Source organism: Pristiophorus japonicus, chromosome 6, assembly GCF_044704955.1.
Source record: "Pristiophorus japonicus isolate sPriJap1 chromosome 6, sPriJap1.hap1, whole genome shotgun sequence".
NCBI classification, from domain to species: domain Eukaryota; kingdom Metazoa; phylum Chordata; class Chondrichthyes; family Pristiophoridae; genus Pristiophorus; species Pristiophorus japonicus.
This window is the reverse complement of record NC_091982.1, coordinates 13,559,813-13,577,089: the sequence shown is the minus strand read 5'-3', so window position 1 is coordinate 13,577,089 and position 17,277 is coordinate 13,559,813. Positions and strand designations below refer to the sequence as shown.

At 44.6% G+C, this 17,277-nt stretch overlaps 1 protein-coding gene across 2 annotated transcripts in view; it reads right to left on the bottom strand.

Moving 5' to 3' along the window:
• Positions 1–14,598, bottom strand: part of pdzd11 (PDZ domain containing 11) — a 30,112-nt gene extending 15,514 nt beyond the window's left edge. For both annotated transcript variants that reach the window (XM_070882628.1, XM_070882629.1), the window contains exons 1-5: positions 14,503–14,598; positions 8,116–8,264; positions 3,756–3,839; positions 2,815–2,871; positions 1,958–2,056 (exon numbers count right to left, since the gene is read on the bottom strand). In XM_070882628.1, the coding sequence (XP_070738729.1) occupies positions 1,958–2,056; positions 2,815–2,871; positions 3,756–3,839; positions 8,116–8,226 (351 nt within the window). In that variant the 5' untranslated portion in view covers positions 8,227–8,264; positions 14,503–14,598. The remainder of the gene's footprint in view (positions 1–1,957; positions 2,057–2,814; positions 2,872–3,755; positions 3,840–8,115; positions 8,265–14,502) is intronic.
• Positions 14,599–17,277: the final 2,679 nt, after the last annotated feature.

The window sequence follows — 17,277 nt, the reverse complement described above, 5'->3', positions numbered from 1 at the left end:
ACGAGAAGAAGCTTGCAGGGAACATTAAGACGGATTGAAAAAGTTTCTATAGATATGTAAAGATAAAAAGGTTAGTAAAGACAAACATAGGTCCCCTGCAGTCAGAATCAGGGGAAGTCATAATAGGGAACAAAGAAATGGCAGACCAATTGAACAAGTACTTTGGTTCGGTATTCACTGAGGAGGACACAAACAACCTTCCCGATATAAAAGGGGTCAGAGGGTCTAGTAAGGAGGAAGAACTGAGGGAAATCCTTATTAGTCGGGAAATTGTGTTGGGGAAATTGATGGGATTGAAGGCCGATAAATCCCCAGGGCCTGATGGACTGCATCCCAGAGTACGTAAGGAGGTGGCCGTGGAAATAGCGGATGCATTGACAGTCATTTTCCAACATTCCATTGACTCTGGATCAGTTCCTATCGAGTGGAGGGTAGCCAATGTAACCCCACTTTTTTTTAAAAAAAGGAGGGAGAGAGAAAACAGAGAATTATAGACCGGTCAGCCTGACATCGGTAGTGGGTAAAATGATGGAATCAATTATTAAGGATGTCATAGCAGCGCATTTAGAAAGAGGTGACATGATAGGTCCAAGTCAGCATGGATTTGTGAAAGGGAAATCATGCTTGACAAATCTTCTGAAATTTTTTGAGGATGTTTCCAGTAGAGTGGACAAGGGGGAACCAGTTGATGTGGTACATTTGGACTTTCAGAAGGCTTTCGACAAGGTCCCACACAAGAGATTAATGTGCAAAGTTAAAGCACATGGGATTGGGAGTAGTGTGCTGACATGGATTGAGAACTGGGTGTCAGACAGGAATCAAAGAGTAGGAGTAAATGGGTACTTTTCAGAATGGCAGGCAGTGACTAGTGGGGTACCGCAAGGTTCTGTGCTGGGGCCCCAGCTGTTTACACTGTACATTAATGATTTAGACGAGGGGATTAAATGTAGTATCTCCAAATTTGCGGATGAAATTTAGTTGGGTGGCAGTGTGAGCTGCGAGGAAGATACTGAGGCTGAAAAGTGACTTGGATAGGTTAGGTGAGTGGGCAAATGCATGGCAGATGAAGTATAATGTGGATAAATGTGAGGTTATCCACTTTGGTGGTAAAAACAGAGAGACAGACTATTATCTGAATGGTGACAGATTAGGAAAAGGGGAGGTGCAACGAGACCTGGGTGTCATGGTACATCAGTCATTGAAGGTTGGCATGCAGGTACAGCAGGCAGTTAAGAAAGCAAATGGCATGTTGGCCTTCATAGCGAGGGGATTTGAGTACAGGGGCAGGGAGGTGTTGCTACAGTTGTACAGGGCCTTGGTGAGGCCACACCTGGAGTATTGTGTACAGTTTTGGTCTCCTAACCTGTGGAAGGACATTCTTGCTATTGAGGGAGTGCAGCGAAGGTTCACCAGACTGATTCCTGGGATGGCGGGACCGACCTATCAAGAAAGACTGGATCAACTGGGCTTGTATTCACTGGAGTTCAGAAGAATGAGAGGGGACCTCATAGAAACGTTTAAAATTCTGATGGGTTTAGACAGGTTAGATGCAGGAAGAATGTTCCCAATGTTGGGGAAGTCCAGAACCAGGGGTCACAGTCTAAGGATAAGGGGTAAGCCATTTAGGACCGAGATGAGGAGAAACTTCTTCACCCAGAGAGTGGTGAACCTGTGGAATTCTCTACCACAGAAAGTTGTTGAGGCCAATTCACTAAATATATTCAAAAAGGAGTTAGATGAAGTCCTTACTACTAGGGGGATCAAGGGGTATGGCAAGAAAGCAGGAATGGGGTATTGAAGTTGCATGTTCAGCCATGAACTCATTGAATGGCGGTGCAGGCTAGAAGGGCCGTATGGCCTACTCCTGCACCTATTTTCTATGTTTCTATATAAAGTATTCATACAAATGTCCCAATTCTACACATCTCTCTGTGTGTTATTGGATTCTGGTACTCACCTTGCTATGTTCTATATCCTGAAAGTCAATGTCATTCACAGCAAGTACCTGATCTCCCTCCTGCAGCCCTGCATGATCTGCATCAGAATCAGGAATCACCTGTGGTACAATGTAATTGCCCAGACACAGAGGTTAGTACTTAAGAACACACACATAGCCGCTCTTATTTAAAGCCGCTTCTCATCTTTCTGGGTCTTCTGTGCTGGCAGAGATCTGGGAGCAGGTCAACAATTGGCCTTTGTCTCAACCGAGAGTGGTGCAAAGGGGAAAATGATTTTATGTCTGTGTGGTGAATTTCTGTGCTTTGTCAAATGAAGAATGCAAGTTTCAGGAAATAGAATGCCTGTGTGGTGTCAACCAAGGAGTAATGAGTATTCAGGTAGCAGATCTGTGCTGGAGGAATTCTGAAAATCTTAAATTTAAAAAAATGCTGGCCGTAACCTCTGGGTTTAAATCCAATTCAGGCAGATGGACAGAAGTCTGCTTTCTCTGCTGGCCTAAGGGTCCTATGTGAAATGAATTTGGACAGTCTCAAATCCAGTTCCTAGTGATCATGGCACCACGGCACACAACTCTTTAATTCAGCATTTAACTGGCAGTGTCACTCAGTGAGGCTGCTGGAATGCTATGATGGAAAATAGAAACAAAACCATGCTGGTGCAGTAGGTGTCATTCTCAAGGTTAAGGTGCATTGTTGGCACAGAATAGAAGGCCTTTTACTCTGAACCTGGCATGAAAATGCTTGCTGACTCTGGGTGCCCATGTTTTTGCTCAAGCTGTAACTCAGAAAATCTAACTTCGGCATCATATGTAACAGCAGTGCACAAAGCCATAACATTTAAGCTAAGAATACCAACCTTTGATATAAAGATGCCAAGCTGTGAGGCCTTGCCCCCTCGGATGTTGAATCCAAGCTGCAAGAAACAGGGACACAATTAAGTTTGTGGAAAATCACAATTTCAGAACTTCCAGGATTGCATTCCGTTACCCTTCAGATAAAGCCCTGAATTATCCAATTATAGCCAGAGCAATAATTAAAACACTACAATTAGCTTCATCACCATATGGTTATTTACAACACCAAAATTGCCACCGTGTTAATTTGTAGCAGATTATCTCAACTTTGGGCTACTCTCAGAAAATCTGAGAAAAACTGCAGTGCTGTTTTTCAGCCATTTATTCTCTCCTCCCCAAGTCAAGCCAACTCAACCACTGGCCACATCAAAACAGACCAGCACATAACATTGGAACACTGTTAAAAGCAATATAGTGTCAAATTAGAGACAGTTTGTTGACTGCTAGGATTGAGTTGTGACTGCCTCAAACTCATTTCATGTAGAACCCTTACAGCCAGCAGACAGAAAAAAAAACTTCCATTGCATCAGACCAGGCTGCAATTCTCTTCCCACTAACCTACTAAAGCCACAATGACTAGAGACTGGAAAGGGTACTCCAGGGGTTGGGGGATCTCTCAGACATTCCTTTTTTCCTCTCTGTAAAGAGGTTGACCACACCTCTGGGTCTTGGTTTTCGACAGGAACTCACTGGCTGAGCCAATCACAGAATCAAACCCACATCCCACCACTCTTGCGGTGTATTAGTTTGCATTTCCAACCGTTGCAACTTGCTTAAAAAAAACATTTAACTGGTTGAGAACACAATTTTTATTAACATTTAGCAGAAAACTATTCCTTACATCGAAATTTAGCAGTAAAGATGTCAGCAGAAGCCAACGCACTCGAGACTGAATAACCCTGTCCCCTAATTTACAAAAAACATGTTTGAGTATGAAGGGTACCTGAGCCCCAGGAGGTTTCTTCAGTTGGATTGATCGAGGCAAAAACTGGGTCAGTTCATTGTTGTAGTCTGAGTGATGTAACCTCTAAGAAATCAATTAAAAATAATTTTCAAAACACTGTAGTCTTTTTAAAAATATGCATAAAACTGTATTCTTCATTCCCTGAAAAATTCAAATTTACCTTCATGACCACTGATGTTGCAGCTTCACTGAACAGAGCACAGAAAGGACACCGTTTTTGAAATGTCATTCCCCACAACTATCAAAGTTCAGGATGGCTCATTTCGTAACAATTGTAATGTGCTGTTATTTTTTTTTGAATTTGAGACAATTAACACATTTTGAAAAGTTACATTGTCCGCTTAAATCTTTTATATGCTTTATGTAATTGCAGCTTACATAGAATCATAGAAACTTACAGCACAGGAGGCCACCATCTGGTCCATCGTGTCCATGCAGGCTTTTTGAAAAAGCAGTCATCCCCGCTTTGTCTGTAACCCAGTAAGTTCTTTATCCTCAAGTACCTGTCCAACTCCCTTTTAAAATTAATTATGGCATCAGCTTCTCCACCTTTTCAGGTAGAGCATTCCAAATCCTGACAACTTAGTGAAAACATTTCTCCTCATCTCCTCTCTAGATCTTTTGCCAATGATTTTGAATCTATGACCTCTAATTATTCACCCACACGCCAGAGGGAATATTTTTTTCCTATTTACTCTAATCAAAGCCTTTCATCTTGAAAACATCTATTAGGTCACCTCTTAACCTTCTCTGTTCCAAGGAGAACATTCCTGACTTTTACAACCCACCTCATAACTGAAGTCCTTCATCCTTAGCAACACCCTGGTAAACCCTCCTCTGTACCCTTTCTATGGCCTTTACATCTTTCCTGAAGTGTGGTGTCCAGAATTGTCCACAATACTCCAGCTGAGGCCTAACCAATGATTTATAAAATTCTAGCATGATCTCTCTGCTTTTATATTCGATCCCTTATTTTAAACAGAAGTAAAACAGATTTTTAATAACCTTATCAACTTGTCCTGCAATCTTTAAGGATGTGTGGATGTGGACACCAAGATCTCATCTACACTTTTCAAAATCGGGCCATTTGTATCATACTGTCTTTCTAAATTAGTCCTCTCCCTCCGCATTGAACTCCATCTGCTCTGCTTCTACCCATTTCACCTGTCTATGTCTTCCTTAAGCCTATAACTATCCTCGTCATGATCTACTACTTTGCCAAGTTCATCTGCAAATTTTATAATACTGCTCCCTACACCCAAATCTGGGTCATTTATAAAAATTGCAAAGAGTAATGGACCCAAAACTGACCCTTGGGGAACACCACTGCAAATCACATGCCAGTCTGAAAATCATCCATCCACCACCACCCTTTGCTTCCTGTCACTGAGCAAATTTTGTATCCATAGCCACACTTTCCCCTTAAATTAAGGGAAAATACACACACTGCATAGTGAGAAGTCAAATATACCTAAACAAAATCATGCACCACATTACTAGATTGGTGTTTACTGATTAAATTTCTATGTTTCTATCACAGCGCAGGAGGAGGCCATTCCGGCCCATCGTGTCCGCGCCAGCCGACAAAGAGCCGCACGGCCCTCAGTCAGCAGCCCTAAAGGTTACATCTAAACCTATGAACAATGACGGAAAGGCAAAGAGCACCCAGCCCAACCAGTCCGCCTCACACAAATGCAACACCCCTTATACTGAAACATTCTAAACTCCACCCCAACCAGAGCCATGTGATCTCCTGGGAGAGGCAAAAACCAGTTAAAACCCAAGCCAATTTAGGGGGAAAAAATCTGGGAAAATTCCTCTCCGTCTCATCCAGGTGATCGAAACTAGTCCAGGAGATCACCCTGGCCGCATTCTATTCCCTGCAGTACTTACCATTATATCTGCGCTGTCCAACAAAAGGTCATCCAGTCTAATCCCAATTACCAGCTCTAGGTCTGTAACCCTGCAGGTTACTGCACTTTAAGTGCCCATCCAACCATCTCTTAAAAGTGGTGAGGGTTTCTGCATCCACCACTCTTCCAGGCAGCGAGTTCCAGATCCCCACAACCCTCTGCATAAAGAAGCCCCTCCTCAAATTCGCTCTAAACCTTCCACCAACCACCTTAAAACTATGCCCCCTCCACCAATGGAAATAGACCATTATCCACTATGTCCAGGCCCCTCAATATTTTGTACACCTCAATGAGGTCTCCTCTCAACCTCCTCTGTTCCAATGAGAACAAACCCAGCCTATCCAATCTGTCCTCATAACTACGATCCTCCATTCCAGGCAGCAGCCTAGTAAATCTCCTCTGCACCTTCTCAATCACGTCCTTCCTATAATATGGCGACCAGAACTGCACGCAGTACTCCAGCTTTTGTTACTCTCGGTAAATACGTCGACAATGTCCTGGAGTTCAGCCTTTGAGTGTGTGCAGACGCAGACGACATATTTACCGAGGCGTACGAAAGCATGGGTCTTACGCTAAACATCCGGAAGACAAAAAGGTCCTCCACCAGCCTGTCCTCGCCGCACAGCACTGTTCCCCAGTCATCAAGATCCACAGCGCGGCCCTGGACAATGTGGACCATTTCCCATACCTCGGGAGCCTCTTATCAAAAGCAGACATTGATGAGGAGAATTCAACACCACCTCCAGTGCGCCAGCACAGCCTTCGGCCGCCTGAGGAAAAGTGTTCGAAGACGAGGCCCTCAAATTTACCACCAAGCTCATGGTCTACAGGGCTATAGTAATACCCGCCCTCCTGTATGGCTCAGAGACATGGACCACGTATAGTAGACACCTCAAGTTGCTGGAGAAATACCATCAACGATGCCTCCGCAAGATCCTACAAATTCCCTGGTAGAACAGATGCACTAACATTAGCGTCCTCGTCCAGGCCAACATCCCCAGCAATGAAGCATGACTACACTTGATCAGCTCCGCTGGGCGGGCCACGTCGTCCGCATGCCAGACACGAGACTTCCGAAACAAGCGCTCTACTCGGCAAATGAGCCAAAGATGGACAGAGGAAGTGTTACAAGGACACCCTGAAAGCCTCTCTGGTAAAGTGCAGCATCCCCACCGACTCCTGGGAGTCCCTGGCCGAAGTCCGCCCTGGGTGTAGGAGGTGGATCCGGGAGGGTGCTAAGCGCCGAGACTTGTCGGCGAGTTCATGCAGAAGACAAGCACAGGCTGCGGAAGGAACGTGCGGCAAACCTGACCCACCCTCTCTTACCCTCAACGACTGTTTGTCCCACCTGTGGCAGGGACTGTGGCTCTTGCATTGGACTGTTCAGCCACCTAAGGACTCATAGTGGAAGCAAGTCTTCCTCGATTCCGAGGGACTGCCTTTGATGACTCCAGCTGTGGCCTAACCAAAGTATTATACAATTTAAGCATAACCTCCCTACTCTTATATTCTATGCCTCGACCAATAAAGGCAAGCATTCCATATGCCTTCTTAACCACCTGGCCTACTACTTTCAGGGATCTGTGGTCAAGCACTCCAAGGTCCCTTTGTTCATCTACACTATTAAGTGGCCTACTGCTTAATGTGTATACCCTTTCCTTATTAGCCCTTCCAAAGTGCATCACCTCACACTTCTCTGAATTAAATTCCATTTGCCACTGCTCTGCCTACCTGACCAGTCCTGCAGCCCATGACTTTCCTCTTCATTATCAACCACACAGCCAATTTTAGTGTCGTCTGCAAACTTCTTAATCATACTCCCTACATTCAAATCTAAATCGTTGATATATACCACAAAAAACAAGGGACTGCAAAAGATTTACTAGCTCAGAGAATTACTCCTTTTAGTAAAAGCAAGTATGATAGTGCAAAAGGATTACATTGCATTCTATCTAATTCACATTAATAGCAAATGGGAAAAACATTTCACAGATAAAATATGTATTTCTTAAACTAGAACAGATAAGACAGTCATGTACAGAACTGGGTCACCTGGGGAGCTACAACATTGTTTAGAATCCAACTTCAAAGGATGTAATGACATTATTCTCTCTCTACTGGCTGTAATGATCATGTGCAAAATACATTTTGGAACTCTTTCTCAGCTTCTTGTACAGGCCCATAGTATAAAACTGACCTCATTAGGTTAATCAGGAATAAGAATCCCAGCTGATTTTTATCCTCTTTAGCCCAGGGATGCCAAGGCCAATTCCAGCACCCCAACTATTGCACCAATTGAGACCAGTTAACTCAAAAGATCAGGTATCGTGTCTGGAACATTTTGGTCAGTAGCATGTTGGTTGACGCTTTTACCATTAGGTCACCAGCGCAGCATTAAAAATAACTTGTATAAACAACATGGTTACCTCATGTAGTGGGATCCAGGGAGGAGGATTCTCGTACGGTGGCAAAAACACTACTGGATACTGATAGTCATCATAAGAACCCTTTGGGTCCACATATACCCGGTTCGACATTGGTCTACAATCTCTGAAAGAATCCAGAAATCCAAAATCTGTAAACACAGGATCACAAACTGCAGTGAATGTCTAACATTTTTACATAATACTCACACTACATAGTGAAAAGTCAAAAATATACGTACACAAAATTAGATACAAATGAGAAGGGCCATTCAGCCTACCTTTGCTCATTCATCCAGAAATAACCGACAATCCATGTGTCTTAAATAATTTCAGGGTATTTACCGCCACTGCTCTACTAGTTAATCAGTGTGTAAAGAACTACACAACAGTTGTAAAAATTAGCATTTAAAAATTTTTAACCTGTGCCTTGTCCTGTCTTGATTCAACTTGGAAGTCGTTTCTTGAATATATTTATTCATACTATTTACTTTATTATACATACCTATAATGTCACCTCATACTAGAACTGACTTTGTTGCAAACCAGCAAGAACATTGTATTTTGTGAATTACAAACATTCAATGGGCAAATTTGCAAGTTGGCATCTTTAATAATATTCACCAACTGCCTTCAATAAAGGGAGTGATGACAATACACTTCCCATCCCATTAAAACACAAACAGCCCACTTATGAAAACAAGGTGGCTATTTGGCCCATCGTTCCTGCAATATTGTTAGTCCACATTCCGGTTACTCAAAAGTATACACATTGCTTCTTTCAAACCATGTAGGGCCTCTGGGCCTCTATTTTACAAGCCTCTCAGTTATTTGAATCTGGATCCAAAATAGGAAGGAGGATTGTTAACCATTTGCCTCTTCCTTCCTGTGGAGATACTGCAGGTGGTGGAAGATTAAAAACAGGACAGTGCATGATGTCTCTAACAACATTGTTGTTCAACTAATCCAATCACATTTTTGCAACATAGTGAAAATGCATGGCATCATACTAAGCAACACAAGTGCATTTACTGTTGTTCTCCAAACCTGCACTTTTTTTTCTATGTTCCTTAGTATAAGAACATAAGAAATAGGAACACAAGTAGGCCACACGGCCCCTCGTGCCTGCTCCGCCATTCAATAAGATCATGGCTGATCTGATCATGGACTTAACTCCACTTAACTAAACTAATATGGCAGGGGGATGGGAACCTATGCAGGGAGACAGAGGGAAATAAAATGGAGTCAGAAGCAAAATATAGAAAGGAGAATAGTAAAAGTGGAGGGCAGAGAAACCCAAGGCAAAAACAAAAGGGGCCACATTACAGCAAAATTCTAAAGGGGCGAAGGGTGTTAAAAAGACAAGCCTGAAGGCTCTGTGCCTCAATGCGAGGAGTATTCGGTAAAAGGTGGATGAATTAACTGCAGATAGCAGTTAACGGATACGATGTGATTGGCATCACGGAGACATGGCTCCAGAGTGACCAAGGCTGGGAACTCAACATCCAGGGGTATTCAACATTTAAGAAGGATAGACAGAAAGGAAAAGGAGGCGGGGTGGCATTGCTGGATAAAGAAGAAATCAATGCAATTGTAAGGAAGGACATTAGCCTGGATGATGTGGAATCGGTATGGGTGGAGCTGCGGAATTCCAAAGGGCAGAAAACGCTAGTGTGAGTTGTGTATAGACCACCAAATAGTAGTAGTGAGGTTGCGGACGGCATCAAACAAGAAATAAGGGATGTGTGCAATAAAGGTATCATGGGCGACATTAATCTACATATTGATTGGGCTAACCTAACTGGTAGCAATGCGGTGGAGGAGGATTTCCTGGAGTGTATTAGGGATGGTTTTCGAGACCAATATGTCGAGGAACCAACCAGGGAGCTGGCCATCCTAGACTGGGTGATGTGTAATGAGAAGGGACTAATTAGCAATCTTGTTGTGCAAGGCCCCTTGGGGAAAAGTGACCATAATATGGTAGAATTCCTTATTAAGATGGAGAGTGACAAAGTTAATTCGGAAACTAGGGTCCTGAACTTAAGGAAAGGTAACTTCGACGGTATGAGGCGTGAATTGGCTAGAATAGACTGGCAAAGAATACTCAAAGGTTTGACGGTGGATAAGCAATGGCAAACGTTTAAAGATCACATGGATGAACTTCAGCAATTGTTCATCCCTGTCTGGAGTAAAAATAAAACTGGGAAGGTGGCTCAACCATGGCTAACAAAGGAAATTAAGGATAGTGTTAAAGCCAAGGAAGAGGCATATAAATTGGCTAGAAAAAATAAACCTGAGGACTGGGAGAAATTTAGAATTCAACAGAGGAGGACTAAGGGTCTAATTAGGAGGGGGGAAATGGAGTATGAGAGGAAGTTTGCAGGGAAGATAAAAACTGACTGCAAAAGCTTCTATAAATATGTGAAGAGAAAAAGTTTAGTAAAGACAAACGTAGGTCCCTTGCAGTCAGATTCAGGTGAATTTATAATGGGGAACAAAGAAATGGCAGACCAATTGAACCAATACTTCGGTTCTGTCTTCACGAAGGAAGATACAAATAACCTTCCGAAGGTACGAGGGGACAATGGGTCTAGAGAAGGAGGAATTGAAGGATATCCTTATTAGGCAGGAAATTGATGGGATTGAAGGCCGATAAATCCCTGGGTCCTGATAGTCTGCATCCCAGAGTACTCAAGGAAGTGGCCCTAGAAATGGTGGATGAATTGGTGATCATTTTCCAACAATCTATCGACTCTGGATAAGTTCCTATGGACTGGAGGGCAGCTAATATATCACTTTTTTTTTAAAAAGAGAGAAAACGGGTAATTATAGACCGGTTAGCCTGACATCAGTCGTGGAGAAAATGTTGGAATCAATCATTAAGGATGAAATAACAGCACATTTGGAAAGCAGTGACAGGATCGGACCAAGTCAGCATGGATTTATGAAAGGGAAATCATGCTTGACGAATCTTCTGGAATTTTGTGAGGATGTAACGAGCAGAGGGGACAAGGGGGAACCATGTGGTGTGGTGTATTTGGACTTTCAAAAGGCTTTTGACAAGGTCTTGCACAAGAGATTGGTGTGCAAAATCAAAGCACATGTATTACATAGAAACATAGAAAATAGGTGCAGGAGCAGGCCATTCAGCCCTTCCAGCCTGCACCGCCATTCAATGAGTTCATGGCTGAACATGAAACTTCAGTACCCCCTTCCTGCTTTCTCGCCATACCCCTTGATCCCCCGAGTAGTAAGGACTTCATCTAACTCCCTTTTGAATATATTTAGTATTGGGGGTAATATACTGAAGTGGATAGGGAACTGATTGGCAGACAGGAAGCAGAGAGTCGGGATAAACCGGTCCTTTTCAGAATGGCAGGCAGTGACCAGTGGAGTGCCGCAGGGGTCAGTGCTGGGACCCCAGCTCTTTACAATGTACATTAACGATTTAGATGAAGAAAGGGAGTGTAATATCTCCAAGTTTGCAGATGACACTAAACTGGGTGGCGGTGTGAGCTGTGAGGAGGACGCTAAGAGGCTGCAGGATGACTTGGACAGGTTACGTGAGTGGGCAAATACATGGCAGATGCAGTATAATGTGGATAAATGTGAGGTTATCCACTTTGGGGGCAAAAACACGAAGGCAGAATATTATCTGAATGGCGGCAGACTAGGAAAAGGGGAGGAGAAATGAGACCTGGGTGTCATGGTCCATCAGTCACAAAGTGGGCACGCAGGTGCCGCAGGCGGTAAAGAAGGCAAATGGTATGTTGGCCTTCATAGCTAGGGGGCTAGGGGATTTGAATATAGAAGCAGGGAGGTCTTAATGCAGCTGTACAGGGCCTTAGTGAGGCCTCACCTGGAATATTGTGTTCAGTTTTGGTCTCCGAGTCTGAGGAAGGACATTCTTGCTATTGAGAGAGTTCAGCGAAGGTTCACCAGACTGATTCCAGGGATACTGGGCTGTCATATGAGGAGAGACTGGATCAACTGGGCCTTTATTCACTGGAGTTTAGAAGGATGAGAGGGGATCTCACAGAAACATAAGATTCTGACGGGACTGGACAGGATAGATGTGGGAAGAATGTTCCCGATGTTGGGGAAGTCCAGAACCAGCGGACATAGTCTTAGGATAAGGGGTAGGCCATTTAGGACTGAGATGAGGAGAAACTTCTTCACTCAGAGAGTTGTTAACCTGTGGAATTCCCTGCCGCAGAGAGTTGTTGATGCCAGTTCACTGGATATATTCAAGAGGGAGTTAGATATGGCCCTTATGGTTAAGGGGATCAAGGGGTATGGAGAGAAAGCAGGAAAGGGGTACTGAAGGAATGATCAGCCATGATCTTATTGAATGGCGGTGCAGGCTCGAAGGGCCAAATGGCCTACTCCTGCACCTATTTTCTATGTTTCCCCGCCTGCTTCCCATAACCCCTCATCGTTAAAGAAACTGTCTATTTCTGTCTTAAATTTATTCAATGTCCCAGCTTCCACAGCTCTCTGAGGCAGCAAATTCCACAGATTTACAACCCTCAGAAGAAATTTCTCCTCGTCTGTTTTAAATGGGTGACCCCTTATTCTAAAGATCATGCCCTCTAGTTCTAGTCTTCCCCCATTAGTGGAAACATCCTCTCTGCATCCACCTTGTCAAGCCCCTTCATAATCTTATATGTTTCGGTAAGATCGCCTCTCATTCTTCTGAATTCCAATGAGTAGAGGCCCAACCTACTCAACCTTTCCTCATAAGTCAACCCCCTCATCCCCAGAATCAACCTAGTGAACCTTCTCTGAACTGCCTCCAACATAAGTATATCCTTTCGCAAATATGCAAACCAAAACTGCACACAGTATTCCCAGGTGTGGCCTCACCAAAACCTTGTATAGCTGTAGCAAGACTTCCCTGCTTTTATACTCCATCCCCTTTGTAATAAAGGCCAAGATACCATTGGCCTTCCTAATCACTTGCTGTACCTGCATACTAACCTTTTGTGTTTCATGCACAAGTACCCCCAGGTCCTGCTGTACTGCAGCACTTTGCAACCTTTCTCCATTTAAATAATAACTTGCTCTTTGATTTCTTTTGCCAAAGTGCATGACCTCACACTTTCCAACATTATACTCCATCTGCCAAATTTTTGCCCACTCACTTAGCCTGTCTATGTCCTTCTGCAGATTTTGAGTGTCCTCCTCACACATTGCTTTTCCTCCCATCTTTGTATCAGCCAACTTGGCTACGTTACACTCAGTCCCTTCTTCCAAGTCATTAATATAGATTGTAAATAGTTGGGGTTCCAGCTGATACCTGCGGCACCCCACTAGTAACCAACCAGAGAATGAACCATTTATCCTGACTCTGTTAGTTAGCCAATCCTCTATCCATGCTAATATATTATCCCCAACCCCATGAACTTTTATCTTGTGCAGTAACCTTTTATGTATTTGATTTGTTGTATTGCTACGGCTTATATTTCCCACTAATTCCACATCTATACCAAAGATGGACTTTAAAGATTCATTTCAAGTCAAAGATCAAATAACAGCTTTCAACAAATGAAAAATTTAATTTTATAAATATCATTCTTTATAGGGGCATTTTTGGATACATTACCCCTTTTATCTATTGAGTCAGATACCTCAATGATAGGTGCACAGCCTGATGCAAGCCAATACCCAATTTGCCATTCCCTTGCTTGGAGAGAGCAGCTCAGTAGCTTCCCAAGTTTTCATTTAGCACTGCATATTCTTGGCAATCGTCATCCATTTTGGGATAGGCAAGAACCATAAAGAGTTCATTATCAATTTTCAACATAAACTGACATATTGACAATTGGAGTAAATATCCTTTCCTTGCTCCAATAACACAACAAATAAACTGTACTCATTCGATGCAGCTCATCCCATGACTGTGCTCTCTTCCATTTATTATCCTCAACCAGTCGTCACGGCAGGCTGGCCCTTTAACGTCACTTATCTGATCTTAAAGCAGAAGAGCCAGCCACGAATCCTCCATTCTACTTTGGATTCGACACTCTCGTTTTTGAGGGGGGGGGTCTCTAGCAATTTGTAAATTGCAACTAGAGGCAGAAATAGTGTCTGAATCAAACTCTACAATAGGTGTCTGCAGAGTAAGCGACACTCACACAGCTCTTTCTGTAGCATTAATTCAGTGGGAGGGGCTCATTTATAGGTCACAAACTGCAGGCAATCAAAAAAGGAAACTTTCCGAAGTACAGCGCTTCGGTCCTGTGGAAGGGAGGTCGGCCTGCACACCCCTCACCACAACCCCCTGAAGAATGTCGAACTGCAGGGACCTAAATACACCTGGGCCAGGCACACCCAGCCCCCTTTACCACAATGAACGGGCCCAGCTTCCGACTGCGTCTCCATCCTTACCTCGGCCTCGGATTTAAAGTTCCAGCTGGGCAACAGCACCACAAGCCGCCAGACCCGAGCCCTGCGCAGAGCGCGACTGCGCCGCAACCTCACCCCCGCGCGTAACGTCAGCCGCGCCGGGGAACCAATCGGAGCAGCCGACCATCACGTGATATTGATTGGCAGCCGGCGGAGACGGTTCTGGCCGAAAGCAAAGCAAAAGATACTGGAGGGGGAGGGGGGGAGGGCGCAGCAATCGGGAGAGGCGGGGCGATAGAGAGAAGGGCGGGGCGATGCGGAGAGGGGCGGGGCGATGGGGGTGATGCGGAAAGGGGCGGGGCAATAGAGAGGGCGGGACAATGGGGAGGCGGGGCGATGTGGAAAGGGGCGAGGCAATAGAGAGGGCGGGACAATGTGGAGGCGGGGCGATGCGGAAAGGGGCGGGGTAATAGAGAGGGCGGGGCAATGGGGAGGGATGGGGTGATGCGGAAAGGGGCGGGGCAATAGAGAGAGCGGGACAATGTGGAGGCGGGGCGATGCGGAAAGGGGCGGGGCAATAGAGAGGGCGGGACAATGTGGAGGCGGGGCGATGCGGAAAGGGGCGGGGCAATAGAGAGGGCGGGGTAATAGAGAGGGCGGGACAATGGGGAGGCGGGGCGATGTGGAAAGGGGCGGGGCAATAGAGAGGGCGGGACAATGTGGAGGCGGGGCGATGCGGAAAGGGGCGGGACAATGGGGAGGCGGGGCGATGTGGAAAGAGGCGGGGCAATAGAGAGGGCGGGACAATGGGGAGGCGGGGCGATGTGGAAAGGGGCGGGGCAATAGAGAGGGCGGGACAATGGGGAGGCGGGGCGATGGTGGTGGTCAGTGTCTGGAGTTTCAAATAGACCAGTGGAATGCCAACAAATTAAAATACAGATTGCAAGTGCCCAAGAGGGGAGCGGCACCAATACTAACACTAAAATTATGAGTTAAATTAAAATTTGAATCCTCATGTTCAATGATAAACCCCATAATCCTGCTTGAAGATTTCAAGTTTTCCGATGGATCTCTTTCCCAGGCCTCTCCCTGTATCCTGACCCTGCGGATGGTGGTTTTAGCCCAGGGTTACCAGCTCTAGTTGGATGTATTTCTGGAGGTTTTATCACATGGGGCTAGAACCTCCACTTTTTAATGCAGGCTTAACGCCCATTTTACCGCTGAAATGACGTCTAAAGCCCATATATCGGCCATTTTGGCACAAAACGGAAACTGACGGGCATTTTTCGGAAACTTATCGCCGAGCACTACTTTCCCCATGTGCTTAACGCCGGGAAAAAATATTATCGCCCGCCCACTTTTTTTTTTAGGCGGAATCATCAGAATGGGCGAAATCAACGCCCATAATATCGCCCAGCGTTATTTTCCACACGGAATTAACGCCGAGATTCAATAATATCACCCGCCCACTTTTTTTAATCGTAAAGAGCACATTTGGTGAAATTAACACCCAGATCATCGCCCACCATCACTTTCACCACCTCGCACAGATATCGCCCACAATATCGCTCGCCCAAAAAAATGCCCAGAAAAAGTGGAACTGTTCAGAACGAACGCCAGCGGTGTGGCTGCCATTTTCAAAATCGCAGGTTGCTTCATTCAAAAGGCTGCCTCAACTTCGGGGGAGTTTGCATTGACTCTGGAGTTCTTCTCAGATGAAGTTGTTGATTCCTGGATTCTTTTACCTCAATCTGGTTCAGCAAAATTACTGAAACGAATACCGTTTGTGCTTTAAACAAAGCAAGCTTTTATTTAAAAAGCAAATCCCGATCGGGGACTTTATCAGACAGAAGGAATTCAAGTCTGTTCGAACGCACTCACTTCCTACGGACAAAGTGACGTTACATTGTAAAGGGACGATGGTTATACATTTTCGGCAAAAGATAACAAGATAGGGCCAGAGTGACATCCCAGCTCAGCCCATCTCTTTTGATCCCTCCTTCCCTTTGTCCACTCATAAGCCGATCCAAGCATGGTCCGATTTTAAACAAAGACCTTCTGTCAATGTTTCAGGTTAATAACATGATTTAATAAGACCTTGAGGTTTTTCTGCAAGCTGTGGGTTTTGTTTCAATATGTGTTAGTGTTGTAACATTTCGCAGTCTCGAGTCTGAGGTGTCATGGCTATTCCTCCATGAATTGTTTGTTAGCTTATACTGTCCCTATACAATTCCCACGTTCTCAACTTCAATGTCTCTATACATTTTTAAACATTCACATTCCCCCCTTTTATCATTCGATGATAACACTTAGGATCATTCTAGGAGTATCGCATTCATCCATTCACACTCTATTTCCTGAATCATATTGTTGTTAGTGTCGAGTAGTTCTTTAGTTCGTTGGATCATAACTTGGGAGCCCTTGACCACAAGAGGGTTTGCTAACCTTGCCATCATTACTTTACAACAAAGGTTAAGGCAACCAACAATTAGATAGGATCTCCAAGATCCATCTGATAGCCAATCAAACCAGCTAGATCCTTCTGCTGGTGTGGATAACTTCTTCACCTTCCTTCTTATGTGATCAGCGAGATTGGTTATGTTTTCTGAACTATCAGGAATGTAAGTGCAACATTCAGATCCTATCAGGGCACACGTTCCCCCTTTCTCAGCTAACAGGTAATTGAGGGCCATTTGGTTTTGTAATGCTACGGTCCTTATTGCTACCATTTCAGCTGTGATGCCCTCCAGAGCTTCAGCAGTATTGTATTGGCCCCCCTCCTCTCGTGATAGTTTGGCTCTGAATCCATCTGACAGT